Raw genomic sequence first — 14,328 nt, 5'->3', positions numbered from 1 at the left:
GCCCAAGGGCCACGTCTGGGTATAGAAATTGTATGGTGGGGCATGAATGCTCACAAAATTGGAGTGCAGGAGGGGGTGAGGGCTCTGATTGGGGGTGTGGACTCCTGGGTGGGGCCAGAAAGGAGGGGTGCAGGAGGGGGCTCCTGGCTGGGGCAGGGGAGTGGGGTGCGGAGGGGGGTGAAGGCTCTGTCTGAGGGTGTGAGCTCTGGGTGGGGTTGGAGTTGAGGGATTTGGGGTGCAGGAGGGTGATCTGGGTTGGGATCAAGGGGTTCAGAGAGTGGAAGGGGGATCAGGGCTGAGGCAGGTGGTCGGGGTATGGGGAGATCTACAGGGATGCAGACTCCAGGCGATGGCAGCTTCCGGAAACAGTGGCATGTCCCTTCTCCGGCTTCTACCCAGTCAGGCGGCTCTGCACGCGGCCCCGCACGTGGCCCCATACGTAGGCACTGGCCCTGCAGCTTGCATTAGCTGTGTTTTCCGGCCAATGTGAGCTGCGGGGGCACCGCTTGGGGCCGGAGCAGCGTGCGGAGCAGAGGCCCCTGGCTGCCCCTATGCATAGGAGCTGGAGAAGGGCCATGCCACTAATTCCAGGAGCCACGTGGAGTGGTCCCCAACCCTGCTCCCCGGCTGGAGTGCCGGAGCAGGGCAAGCCCCAGACCCCACTCCCCAGTGGGAGCTCAAGGGCCAGATTAAAATGGCTGATGGGCCAGATTCGGCCCCCGGGCCATAGTTTGTCCACCCCGATCTAGCTACTATATGAGTTATGTAATTATGTCTGGCAAACAAAATGTTGCTACCATTCAAAATATATATATAGCCACCTGACTATCCAAACACATTTTATAACCAACATCATCTGATCATATCACCAGTTAATGCTGCATTTGTTGTTTCTTTTATTTTTTTTTCCTTAAAAATATTTTCTCAACTATGAGCTGTCCGGTAATCCAGAGGACACAGCTGAATTAGGCCTTCCCACATCAGGTACAGAGGAAACAGATTTTTGGAAAATATCCTCTTTTATTGCAAACTTCTAAGCATTATACACAAAGTAGAATGCAGCATGTGTGTGCTATGAAAGCCAATGCAAAACACAATCTCATTGTTAAAATGAATCCCATGACACCAAAAGAGCATACAGTGTGAACAATCATTGTATTGAATTTGTATGATTTTATACAGGACATCCACAGACTGCTGAGTTGGGAAAACTCAAAGATTACTTGAGGGAAAGCGGCAGATAAATTTCACCACTTCCCATAAATTATTAACAAAATCTTTCAAAACTTTGGCTGGCATTACTAGGCTTCAGAAGTGCTGAGACATCTCTAGGAGCTATTCTTGCAGAAGGAAAGGGAACAAGAACAGTGGAATCAAGTGGGTTGTTTAGATCTTCTCACCCGAATGCAAGGAAAGAGTGTAGAATCTCCAATGCTGCTCCCTCTTCTTGTTGTTGACATAGGGGGCATGGCTGGGGCTCGGCTGGGGCTCGCTTATAGCTGAGCTGCCATATCAGCGGCTTCAGGCTTTTGACAGTCAGCTGCTCCAAATTATGCCAGGGGGACTGGACTAGCATATAGTGGACTCAGGAGGGAAGCAAAGAAATGCCTTTAAACATCTCATTATGAGCTGGATTGAAATTAATGGGATTGTGCAGTTCTGGTGTCCCATGTTTAAGAAGGATGAATTCAAACTGGAACAGGTTCAGAAACGGGCTACTAGGATGATCCGAGGAATGGAAAATCTGCCTTATGAAAGGAGACTCAAAGAGCTTGGCTTGTTTAGCCTGGCCAAAAGAAGGCTCCGGGGGGATATGCTTGCTCTATATAAATATATCAGGGGGATTAACGTTAGGGAGGGAGAGGAATTATTTAAGTTTAGTACTAATGTAGGCACAAGGACGAATGGGTACAAACTGGATATTAGGAAGTTTAGACTTGAAATTAGACGAAGGTTTCTAACCATTAGGGGAGTGAAGTTCTGGAACAGCCTTCCGAGGGAAGTAGTGGGGGCAAAAGACTTATCTGGCTTTAAGACTAAGCTTGATAAGTATATGGAGGGGATGTTATGATGGGATAGTTTAATTTGGGCAATTTATTTTGCATTATCGGCAGATAAGTCTGCTCAATGGTCTGTGAGGGGATGTTGGATGGGATGGGAACTGAGTTACTGCAGAGAATTCTTTCTTGGGTGCTGGCTGGTGAGTCTTGCCCACATGCTCAGGGTTTAGCTGATCGCCATATTTGGGGTCGGGAAGGAATTTTCCTCCAGGGCAGATTGGCAGAGGCCCTGGAGGTTTTTCGCCTTCCTCTGCAGCGTGGGGCATGGGTCGCTTGCTGGTGGATTCCCTGCAGCTTGAGGTCTTCAAACCACAATTTTGAGGACTTCAATAACTCAGTCATGTGTTAGGGGTTGTTAAAAAAGTGGATGGGTAGGGTTCTGTGGCCTGCTTTGTGCAGGAGGTCAGACTAGATGATCATATTGGTCCCTTCTGACCTACGAGTCTATGAGTCTATGAGTTAAGCACATGTGTAAGTGCTTTCCTGAATCAGGGCTTTATTTCTGATCTGCCAACATATACACACACACAAAATTGAACGGTATTAAGTGATACAGTGAAATCATTTTTCTTTCAGGATCCTATAAAGTAGAAATGTGGCAACAACTACGTACATTTTAGCAGTTTATTGAAAATATTCCTGAGAAAGAAGTATGACAATTTTATTCTTACTGCCTGCGAATGGCCAAGACACGTTCAAAGTGAAACAGTTCTGGTTTTAGAAGATTATAATACAGGAAAGCACTAACTACAGCCACTGAGATCATTTAAGTCACCACAAGAATCCCTCAAAAATTACTAAAGATTTTAATATTTGTGTTAAAAACAGAAGAAATGTAATGTAAATTAACTCTTAGTGGAGATCTTAAAACCGATAGCCTTTTGCACATAACAGCTTAGGAAAGCATGAACTCAGTAGTAATACAAAAACTTTTCTGAATTAGTCTACAAACTTTCAGAAGTATAGCTAGTTGCAGCTCCCCACAACCTTCTTCACTTTCCTCCATACACAAAGATTGTGCTTTGCAGGGATTTTCCAAAAATAAATGCCATTGTGTTCTCCCCATTTGGTGGAATACAGACATCAATCATTTAGTGTGTTTATTGTTGTGTTGTGTACTTTCATAGACTGAAGTTAAATCCCCTTTATTTTTCTCCCTCTCTCTCTTCTGTGTAGATATTATAGTCCTTAATATAGGAAATGACAGAATCTGGAATGAGATACTTCACACTTAGTCCTTTGCACAGAGCATGTCGTATATGCGTGGCACTGATTTCATTCTGAATCCATTCTGTGACCAGGTGGATATTGTGCTGGAATCGAGTTAGAAGTTCTGATTCACTGATGTACTGAACAGGGTCAGAGCCAGCACGGCTAATACACACCAAACCAAACTTTTCTACTATTTCTTTAATATGTTCCTCCTTCCAGAGATTAGGTGTACTAAATGTCTTCAGAATGTCAGCTCCGCAAAGCAGCTTTAACTCTGGGGAAACTGAAAAGCAAAAACAAACGGAAGTTTTATGAAGATCCTTATTAAAGATGAAAAAAAGTTGATGGGATGAGGTTAAGTTTTTCACTTATTTCTGGTATTTTACCCAAAGTTCGTTTGAAAAGTTACATGAAATATTCTGCTCGGAAAAAGAGTAAGGAATTTGAGACAGAGGTCCACTGTCTAATCACCACTCAGATCCCAAAACAACCCAAACTCTGTGGGCCAACTATATCTTGGCCCATAGGATTTAAAAGGTCATCTGTATGATTGTAAAGGACAGTTACTGCAGTATTTTTTATAAGCAACAAAGATGAAATACAATCAAGGGGTATTTAAGGGCATGAATTTGGCTCATAGGGTATTAGGTTGGATACACTGAGAAACTAGAACTCCACTCATTGAGGTTCTATTCACGACTCAATATAGGCTTGATCTTATATTCAAGTTAATAGGAAAACTCCTGTTGACTTCCACAGTGAAGGATCAGGCAGCTGGGGTGCATACAGCTCCACGAGCATTTTAGTATTTCATCTATGCACTGGGGAGCGATGATATCTCTCAGCTGTGAAGTCATTCTGTTTTTCCAGAGAACTCCTGACCAAGCCAACTTCCAGCATTTTTCCAGAGCAACCAAGATTAATATTACTGTTGTGTACTGGTAAAATAAGGCTATTAGAGACCTATCATCCATCTCAGCATCATCTCCTACATATAGGTTGGGAATAATAAAATCTAATAATATTAAATCAACCTTTTAAAAAAAGTTAAAAATAATGGACAAAAACCCAAAGACCAGGAAATTCAGCACTAAGGCTGTCACTGCCCTTAATTCACACTGTTGCATGGGAGTACATCAGTCATCGCAGTAGGTAAGATCACGTATTTTTCCAGGACCTAGTAACCATACAGGCAAGAGGTGGTGAATTAAGGACAAACCAGAATTACTCTGATGTGAATGTTCTTCCTTTAGTTGGTTTATCTCAGAACCTCATTACAGTCATTCTCAAAGTAAGTGTTTATGGTTTACATTTCTGCTATGTTTTGTTAAGTTTATATCTCAATTACACACACAAGAACTATGTTAAAAGAACATTATTAAGGTTGCAAAGTCAAGCACTCAAAAGTTAGGAAATGCCTGAATTAAGGTTGCCTGTGAACCTTAGTGTAGCCCCCTGGGCATATGCATTACGACACAGTGGTTAATTACATGTTCATCATACACAATTTTTCCCCACAGGACAGTCTCATTCAGTACACAGAGTGGACAGGGCTCATCTAATCAGCAGCTTTTCATTTTTTCCCCCTCATAATTGTTCAGTGTGTAAGCCCCCTGCTTTATTTACTGCACTCTATTCAAACCCTGCTCCAAAGACACAATCCTTACTTTCCTCATGGGCTTTTCCAGGGTGCACATCACCTGCATAATTTACCAACATTAATTTATTTCACAACATCTTTGTAAGTTGAGGAGGCATTATCCCCATTTTACAGTTGGAGAACTGAGGCAGAGAGAGATTAAGGTCAAAAGTATCTACTAATTTTGGGTTTCCAATTTGAGATGCTTAGGACCATATGTAGCATTATATAGTGTTTTATATGTTCAAAGCACAACTCCCATTGACTTCAGTTGCAACAGTGAGTGCTCAGTAAACCAGATACCATTCCCTCAAATCAGGTACTCATAAAACAAGGAACACACAATTAGTAATTGCCTGTGAAAAGTCTGGTTTCAATAACTAGCCTAGCATCACATAGGAACTTTGTGGCAGAGGCAGGGATAGAATTTAATTCTCCAGAATAGTATTCAACTGCCTTAACCATGAGATCACCTCTTCTCTTCCTACAACCTTCTATCTCATTCATTACACACCTTCTAACTTCCACAACAAATGAAGCAGGAGTCTGACAGACAAGTCTCCCTTATTACATAATTTTGACTTATTCCCAGAGCAAGTCCACTACATGCACAGAATGAGGCCATTGTCCTGTGGCAGACGTGTGATCATCTAATTAAAGACCGTATCAAATTTAGGTTGCACCAGGAACATTAACTATGGCATTTCCTAACTTCTAAAGACTGACTTTACAACCTTAATCATGTTCTTTTAACTTGGTTTATTTTCTGCACATTTTTTTAGCTCTTTTAAAAAAAGCAAACTGAAAAACCACAAATTCCATCATGTTGCATTATGCTGACACCCAACTGGGTCATCAACAAGGTTGGAACCTTTAGATCCACCACACAGACCTCTGCCACTTGAGCTACCGGAGTAAACAACAGAAGTAGTAGGTTGCCATTTTCTATATGAACTAGCACTACAGGAGGATGGGACACCTTTTGCTGGTGGATTTTCACAGATATTAGCTGCCAGCGGAGGAATAGTGAGACTCAGAATTTTGGATTCCATTTCAAGCTCTTCAGAGGACTGTGCTCTAGGATGACCAACACTGACCCCTGCAGCTCCATCTCCTCCAATCTGTCCCTGCCCAATCTTGTCTTTCCTACTCCTCATCCCAGCCCCCGTTTTCCCATCCAGACTCCTCCTCCTGCTCCCAGTCTCCTTTCTCAACTGTGACGTTGCACTCTATATGATTTTATGAAAATATGCTAATGAGTGTGAATATAAAGTAACTGATATACGCTGCATGCAAAAGGTCTCTTGTAAGGTATCATTACAAAGTTTATGATCTACTGAGTGTGGTCATCTTATTTGTACGTATGTATCATTCTTGTATCTGAAACTAGAAATATGAAATATAACTCTGAGGGCCTACTGTAATTATGTAAAGTGTGGGCCATTAATGGTGGTTTGGAATCTTGATGGTTCCTATCAACCAGGACAATTGACTGTGGATGGCTCTGTTTGCTTCCAGGCCTTCCTGTGAGTCAGGCTTGGAGGAATGAAGGCTTGGGGTCTCACAGGACATGTGACCATGTCACCTGGTACTGAAATCCATCTTAAACCTAGTGCTTTTCCATTTAGAAGAAGAGGTGGGGACCCAAAGAGACAAAAGATTCCCCCCTTGTGCCAAAGCTATATAAGGAGGTGGAACAGAACAAAGGGGGCGGCAATCATGAGTAATTCCCTTGCTACCACCTAAGCCGAAACAAGGGCTGTACCAAGGGAAAGGATTGTGCCCAGACTAGGAAGGCGTCCAGTCTGTGATAGAAACTTATTGAAATATCTAAGGGTGAGATTTTATCTGTATTCAGTTTTCTTACTGTACTAGACTTAGACTTGCGTGTTTTATTTTTTCTTGGTAATTCACTTTGTTCTGTCTGTTACTACTTGGAACCACTTAAATCCTACTTTTTGTATTTAATACAATCATTTTTTACTTATTAATAAACCCAGAGTATGTATTAATATCTGGGGGGTGAAAACAGCTGTGCATCTCTCCCTATCAGTGTTATAGAGGGCGAACAATTTATGAGTTTACCCTGTATAAGCAGTAAAATCGATTTATTTGGGGTTTGGACCCCACTGGGAACTGGGCATTTGGGTGCTGGAGACAGGAACACTTCTTAAGCTGTTTTCAGTTAAGCCTGCAGCTTTTGGGGGACATGGTTCATACCTGGGTCTGGGTTTGTAGCAAGATAATGTTCGGCTCAAACCTGGAAGGGCACTGGACCCTCAAGCTGGCAGGGAAAACGGGCTCAGAGGTTGTCTCGGCACATCAGGTGGCAGTCCCAAAGGGGGTTTCTGTGACCCATACCGTCACACCAACCATTCCCAATTATCTTCCACCAACACCTTGTCCCCAATCTCCTTGCCCAGGCAGTCTCTGCTCTCTGCTCCTCACCTGATTTGTCTCTCCCCGCCCCACCCCACCAGCCTCCAGTGACCTCCAACCTCATTTACCAAACCCATAGTCTTGCTCCCTGGGCTCTTCATCAAATATCAGTTTCAGCCTCTTACCTTCTCTGCCCCCACCACCCATTACCTTCTCTCTTTGCTCAGCAACTCCCAGTTCTCCTGATTTCTGGTCCCTCATCAGATCTGTGTCTCTTCCCCTTGACCTACTGGTTCCCAGTCCCAGTCTCTTTGTTCAACCAGTCCCAGTGTCGCTCCTAGGCCCCATCACTCTGTTTCCCTCCCTGGCTCCCAGTCCTAGTCAATTTGCCCAACAAGTCCCAGTCTCCTACCCGCTACCCAGTTTCCCTCTTTCATCTCTTACCAGTTCCATCCCAGTTCCTGCACCCAGACTTTTTGTCTCAACCTACTTTCTCTGTACCTCGTCCCCGCCCCTTGATGCTGGGTCTGGCTCTTGTCCCCTCTGCATTTGAAACAGGCAATTTCTCTCCATATGCTCCTTGGGCACCCTGGGGCATATTGAGAGGACAGGAGAAACAGACTCCCTGCTCTCAATTCAGGTGCCCAACCTGGTCCTGTCTGCAATGGTAGGGAGCAGCAATTACAGGGAAAGACCTGCTGAGCTCTCAGCTGGATAAAATCTTTGGAAAACAGAAATGAAAAGCTCTAACAAGTCTCTACTGAGTACTTGTGAACTGGAATTTTTCAGAGGCTTATAATTCAGCCAAATTTAGGCAGATTTTCATGGGGGTGGCAAAAGGAACATCCATGACATAAAGGTCACTTCCCTGCCAAATATCAAGTCCCTGCTCCAAAGCATGGAGGCATTAGAGTCTCTCAAAGAAAAGGCCACCAGAATTTTTTTTAACCTGGGTTAAATGCTGTTAGAGATGACTGGATTGTTTTTGCTGTAATTTTCCAGCAAAGTTCAACCTGAAACAGATATGTGGCAAGGCAAATTTCACCCTGAAAGCTTAAAGCCTGGCAAGGTTAAAAGCAACCAAAACCTTTTAACGGGAAGTGTCAAACAACCTTAAGAATATAAGGTAAGGTGGCATAAAGCCCAGACAGACTAAGCATAGGATTGTGAGACAGAAATTCATAAGTTCCAGCCCAGATTCTCAGTGAGCTTTTGGGTAAGTCTCAACTTGTTTGTGTCTCAGACTTTGCCTATAGTAGGGATTTGACCCAATTATACCCATTGCTGGCCAGCCTCAATACACCCTATAGAGGCAAGGCTATTTGCATGGGTGGAATTTACCTACTTTCAAGGAGAACTTAACACAGAGGTCTGCTGTATCACTCTTACATTGAGCTGATGCACATAATTCTTGAAAAGAGCTATAAGTACTAATTAATAATACTTTTAGGGTCAGATCTTATAATAGAGCAAAAGATGTGGGGCCCCCCACAGTGTTAAGTCCAAAAGGATCAGGGGTTCACCAACAAAATCCCCCTGGAGCACCCGCTCCTCCAAGGAACCTGGAGACAATAGATGCAGACCAAAAAGTGAGCACAGATAGAACAGGAGAGAGCAGGGCCAGGCAAACCAAGAGAAGTTTATTCAGCACATATTCAAGGAGCCTTCCCTGACAGGCTTCTATGGAGCCCCAGACAGAACTTTAAGTGATGTTCCCCCTGGCAACACCCACAGGGGAATGGGGACAGTACCTCTGCCAGCCCACTTTGAGGATTTCAGGAGTCAATATCTCTATGTGCTACAGCTGGTCAAAAAAAAAGTCAGATAATTCTTGCCATTTGTCAGTTAAATTTCTAAAATCAAAAATTCTTGACCAGCTTTATCACAGCCATGTAAGGTGGGTGGGCTGGCAACTTGAAACCCCTGAACATTCGTCTGGGTAAAATGGGCCCAAAGCATTTAAAAGAGGCTTTGCAATATTACGAAGAAAAACAACAGCAGCAAAATGCTATACATGCATGGTGCAGGTGTTGGACAGAATCGGAGCTAGAATCTGTCCACGAAGATAAGAGGGACGGGCAATCAAGTTTAGCTCAATGCAACAAGAAGCCACCCTCATCTTCAATGTGGAAGTATGGCCTGCAGAGATTGTAATACCCTGCATGCAATGCACCATTTTGATTCCGGCAGCCAGGAAACTTGCTCCATTTTAGGTGATTTAGGTGCAGCCCTTAGACTCTTGGCATGTTTTCCATGCAGTTAAGAAAAGTCTGAATGTCTTTCAGCATTATAAAAAAGGATATTTTATTAATATGGTACTGTGCAGTTCTCAAAAGGTTGTTGAGAAGCTCCACTGCTTATTTAAAAAGACAACTAAAAGGTCCTGTTATGGGTAGACCTATTGGGTCTCACAACTGAGGTCCTTTATGGAATAGATAGCTGAAACAACAGGGGCCTCCACTCAAAACAAAGCCACACACAAGTCTGGAGAAGGAGTCAGATTCATGTGGCACAAGAGGCGATGGTCTGACTAAGATCTAATAAATTCAGAGGCAAGGAACTGATTGAATTGGAGAGGTGTATCTGTGTGAGTGCGAGATGAATTGAGGAAACCCCTCAGACGCACACAAAGGAAAGGAGCAGAGTGCCAAGGAGATAGCAGAATAAGCACTGGAAACACAGTCCTGAGTAAAAGCCTAGAGAGCTTTCTGGACTGAGTGCTGGTTGACAGAGACTTGGAACTGTGAGCAATGAATCTCCTGTTTGATTCCTCTGTGTTCAAGGAAAACAGAACTTTGTAATTTCTTCATGTGATGTTGTCTAATTAAAATATGACTATGCAAATCATTGTTGCTACCACTGTTATATAATTGCAACAAAGCTTGTACAAAGTGTGATGTATGGCCAGAAAGAGTTAAGTAGCTTGCAGGCTAATTAACCCAGGCCTTGGCTACACCAGAAATTTCAAAGCGCTGCCGGGGCAGCGCTTTGAAGTGTGAGTGTGGTCAGAGCAGCAGCTCTGGGAGAGAGCTCTCCCAGCACTGCACATAAACCACATCCTTTACAGGTGTAGCGTGCAGTGCTGGGAGCCGTGCTCCCAGCGCTGCTGCCCTGATTACACTGACGCTTTACAGCGCTGCATCTTGCAGCGCTCAGGGGGGTGTTTTTTCACACCCCTGAGCGAGAAAGTTGCAGCGCTGTAAAGTGTCAATGTAGCCAAGCCCCCAGAGTCAATCACTAGGGACACAGTAGAAAAGTGTGTGAATGGTCATTAGGGCCACTCCATGCTAGATAGGCTAGAACTCTGAAATGCAAACATGTATTGTTAGAAAATTGGAGGTGATACTAATTGTATGTGTATACTTACATCTTGTCAAATGTTAGGAACTGACTGTTTTTATGGCTATCTGTTACTATAGCTATAGATTCAGAGATCAAAAGGGAAAATTAATATTTAAATTAACTGTAAACATAGAATATCGTCGTGTTCATCTCTTTTGAAATGTATAGAAAAATCACCTGAGAACGATGGAAAATAGGCAATTGCCTTATGTTAATCTGTGTGGATAATTACCAGCAATGCTTAGGAAATGGATCCACTTCAAAAGTACCCATAATTGCCTATTGTTCTCCGAAGGACTCTGAGCTGTCACAAGAAGGCCTGAAACTGTATAAGGATGCCTTGGGTACCAATCCTTTTCATCTCACATCTGCTTGATGCTTCATGCAGGGCCGTCCATACCCATACCGAAAGTACGCAGCTGCGTAGGGCACCAGGAAATTTGGGGCATCACACTTCCTTGTGCCCTGTGCAGATGCATGCTGCTCCAGCCCCTGCTCCGGTTCTTCCCCATGGCCCCTGCCCTATCCCTGCTCACCTCTTCCCGCCCCTTCCACCCCAGCTCTGTCCCCACTCCCCTGAGCTCTGCAGCAGGGCCAGGCCTGCACTCACCAGCAGTGCGGCTGGGGCTGGGTAGCTGCACTTCCCGCCGCTGGTGAGTGCTGAGGTGTGGCTCCCCACTGCTCCCTTTCCCAGCCCTGCCCCCCCCCAGCAGAAGCCTGCCTGCTCCCCCCCTCAAGGGGGGGCCGCATAGGGCCCCAGAATTGCTAGGGATGGCCCTGGCCCTGCAGGGGAAGCTTAAGCCACAAGGCTGGATTACCCTGAATATAAACATTTGGACTATAACCTGTGAACTAATCTGAAAGAACTCTTAGCAACTACAAAGCTCACCATCTCTGCTATGAATCTGAATTTCAAGAATTGTAGTCATGTCTGTATGTATACTGATCTTTTAACCAATACTCTCTCTTTCTTTTTTAAATAAATTTTAGTTTAGTTAATAAGAATTGGCTGTAAGCGTGTATTTGGCTAAGTTCTGGAAGATTCATTAACCTGGGAGGTAATGTGTCCGATTCTTTGGGGTTGATAGAACTTTCTTATATTATGAATAAGATTTTCAGTAATTCTCATCATCTTTGACTTGGGTGTCTGGGTGGAGGCCTGAGGCTGAGTTTCTTTAAGGGACCTGTGTTGTTAGCTTCCAAGTAACCAGTGAGGTGTTACAGAAGCTGTTTTCTGCTGGCTTGGTAAATCTAAGAATTGGAATATCCACCAGCCTCAGTCTGCCTGCCTCAGTCTGCAGTTCACCCTAACTGAGTGATCTCAGTTGACTCCCCTGGGACTCCAGTCACACTTATAAATAAACAGAACTGCATCAAAGAAATAGCCAACTTCATCATCAATTTCTCCATCTATCTGAAACAACCTAAAAGTCTCTGAATTTTGGCTAAGAGCACAATTCAAAAAGGAGTTACGGTGCGATATGAGACAATAAAGCTTCCATGAAAGAGTCTCTAGTTCGTGAGTGGCTCATTAGAAGGTAGCAACATTTTCTGTTTAAAATGAGGCAGATGGCTTTTTTTATTATAAAAGGCCAAAATAAAGTAAAATTAAAAAAAAAATCCTGAATAGACTCTGGCCTGTGTCCCAGGCTGTACTGGATATGATACTACATCACAGAATGTTTTATAGCTTTAACTGGTTTGTGCATAGCATTCTCTCTCTGAATGTACATGCACTGCCCTTTGACAGATTACTTTAAACAACCAAGCTTGCCACAAGTTCAAACTACAGACAACACACTATCCATCCTCACAGAAAATATCCAAACAGAATAAGAAATCCTTTGAAAGAGGAAGCAAATCTTGGAATATAGAGTCCAAATTTAACAAATGGCTAGTTTTACAAAAGGCTGCCAATATAACCAGGACATTTCCTCTCCCCTAAAGGCAATGAAGTGAGGAAAAAAAAAAAAATATGTCCTTGGACTTTCAAGGACATCCTACAAAATACTGATCTGCACCTTCTACAATTGATAATAGATCTAAAGCCCAAATGCCCACAAACCAGTGCTCCAATTTTTGATGAGTACAACAGATTTTATTTCAGGCCATGTCTCTATAAATCCAAAAAGAAGTAAGACTGGGAAAATTTTTGCAAGTTTTTGATTGGTATGTCTGAATCAATAATGGACCGAAATGAACTACAACACTCTGCAATGTCATGCAGGGAAGAAGGACGGGGTTAGTCAAAGGAGAAAGAATCACTAACACAAAGAAAGGAGTTGGATTTAAAATCCAGCAAGCTTTAATTAAGAAAGACTGCTGTTGGACTAAGCTATGTAAAAGCATTTGAAAGGTGACAACAAATTTATTCATGTACAGCAACTTGGAGACTTGAAATGCAAGGAATTCAATTTCAAATGAAATGAAGATCAAGTGTCTCTTATAAGCAGGAAAAGAAATATTGTATGTGAAGCTTAATTCTATCAAGAATGTGAAACCCTGCCAGAACATCATAAAAGGGAATAAGGGAAGTATTAACATCAGCCATCAGCCACCACAAATAATTTCTAAGTCCTTTCAAAGCAAATTATTAGCAAACAATTTGCAAATTATTAGCAGACAATACTGTTATAGTATTTACTATAGTTTTGAAAAGAATACTATTATCGTTAAATAAATAATTAAAGTACAGCAAAAAGTTCCAGTGCCATCCAAATAATGTGGAGATACTCGAAAACAGTTAAATTTTCAGCAGCTATTATCTTCATCTTATATCATCATCACAACCCTGAGGAAAAGGGCTGGGTGGTGAGAGAAGTCTGAGGCATCCTATGAGGCCAGAGGGTTTTCCAGACCATTACAGGTTACATACCTTGAGAATAATGCAGGTTCTGATAAGGCCTTGTTTTTAGGTGGCTGTAAAGTCCTGGGGCTGGGATGCTCAGGGGGAAGGCACATGACCTCCTTTTTATTGCTGCCAGGATGGGTTGCACCGAGTAGCTATACCATTGTAGAATTAATAAAACTGTAGTCATTTGGTCTAAAATCCAGATGTCTGTATCTGTCCTCATTGGCCCCTTCTATTTACAACGTACATTAAGTACAAACAGATTACTTCAGCGAGGGATAAAATTATGAAGACCAGGCTGTACAAAAAAAACCTAGGTGTCACTTTGCATACATTTTTGCAAAGAAACAAAATATTTGTTGGACTTTTGCTTTATATTTTTGGTATGCAAAATAAAAACTTTATTTCATCATGCTTCACAAACCTGCCATTAGATTCTGATTATTAAACCTTTTTGCAAAGATGCTGAAAAGCCCAAAATCACCCATTTCCACTTTTTCAGATGGCTCTGAGAATTTTATAGTTACATTCACTTGCCACTAAAATGTCAGCATTTACTAACCTCTCTCTCTCTCAGGAGTACTGAGATACTGCAGCGACTTCCTGTTCTAGGTTGTATAACAAATCTTGGCAAATGCTGACAACGGCCCAGATTCTCGGTCATGTGGCACAAAGGGAGTAGAAACTTCCTACATCTTCCTAGAGAGCGTAGAGACGACACAGGCAACAACTATGCCATCCTCCACAGCAGCCCAGTGTAGAGGGAAGGGAGGGTGAGCAGGGGTGGCTCCAAGCACCAGCACGCCAAGTGCATGCTTGGGGCGGCAAGCCATGGGGGGCGCTAT

At 43.1% G+C, this 14,328-nt stretch overlaps 1 protein-coding gene across 5 annotated transcripts in view; it reads right to left on the bottom strand.

The window, feature by feature from the left end:
- Window positions 1–2,536: 2,536 nt before the first annotated feature.
- The window catches only part of NMNAT3 (nicotinamide nucleotide adenylyltransferase 3), a 109,443-nt gene continuing 97,651 nt past the window's right edge, over window positions 2,537–14,328 (bottom strand). For all 5 annotated transcript variants that reach the window (XM_075068552.1, XM_032797102.2, XM_075068551.1 and 2 more), the window contains one exon: window positions 2,537–3,555. In XM_075068552.1, coding sequence (XP_074924653.1) covers window positions 3,206–3,555 — 350 coding nt within the window. In that variant the 3' untranslated portion in view covers window positions 2,537–3,205. The remainder of the gene's footprint in view (window positions 3,556–14,328) is intronic.

This window comes from Chelonoidis abingdonii, chromosome 8 (assembly GCF_003597395.2).
Source record: "Chelonoidis abingdonii isolate Lonesome George chromosome 8, CheloAbing_2.0, whole genome shotgun sequence".
Classification (NCBI taxonomy): domain Eukaryota; kingdom Metazoa; phylum Chordata; order Testudines; family Testudinidae; genus Chelonoidis; species Chelonoidis abingdonii.
The sequence above is the reverse complement of the archived record's forward strand: the minus strand, read 5'-3'. Positions and strand labels throughout refer to the sequence as shown.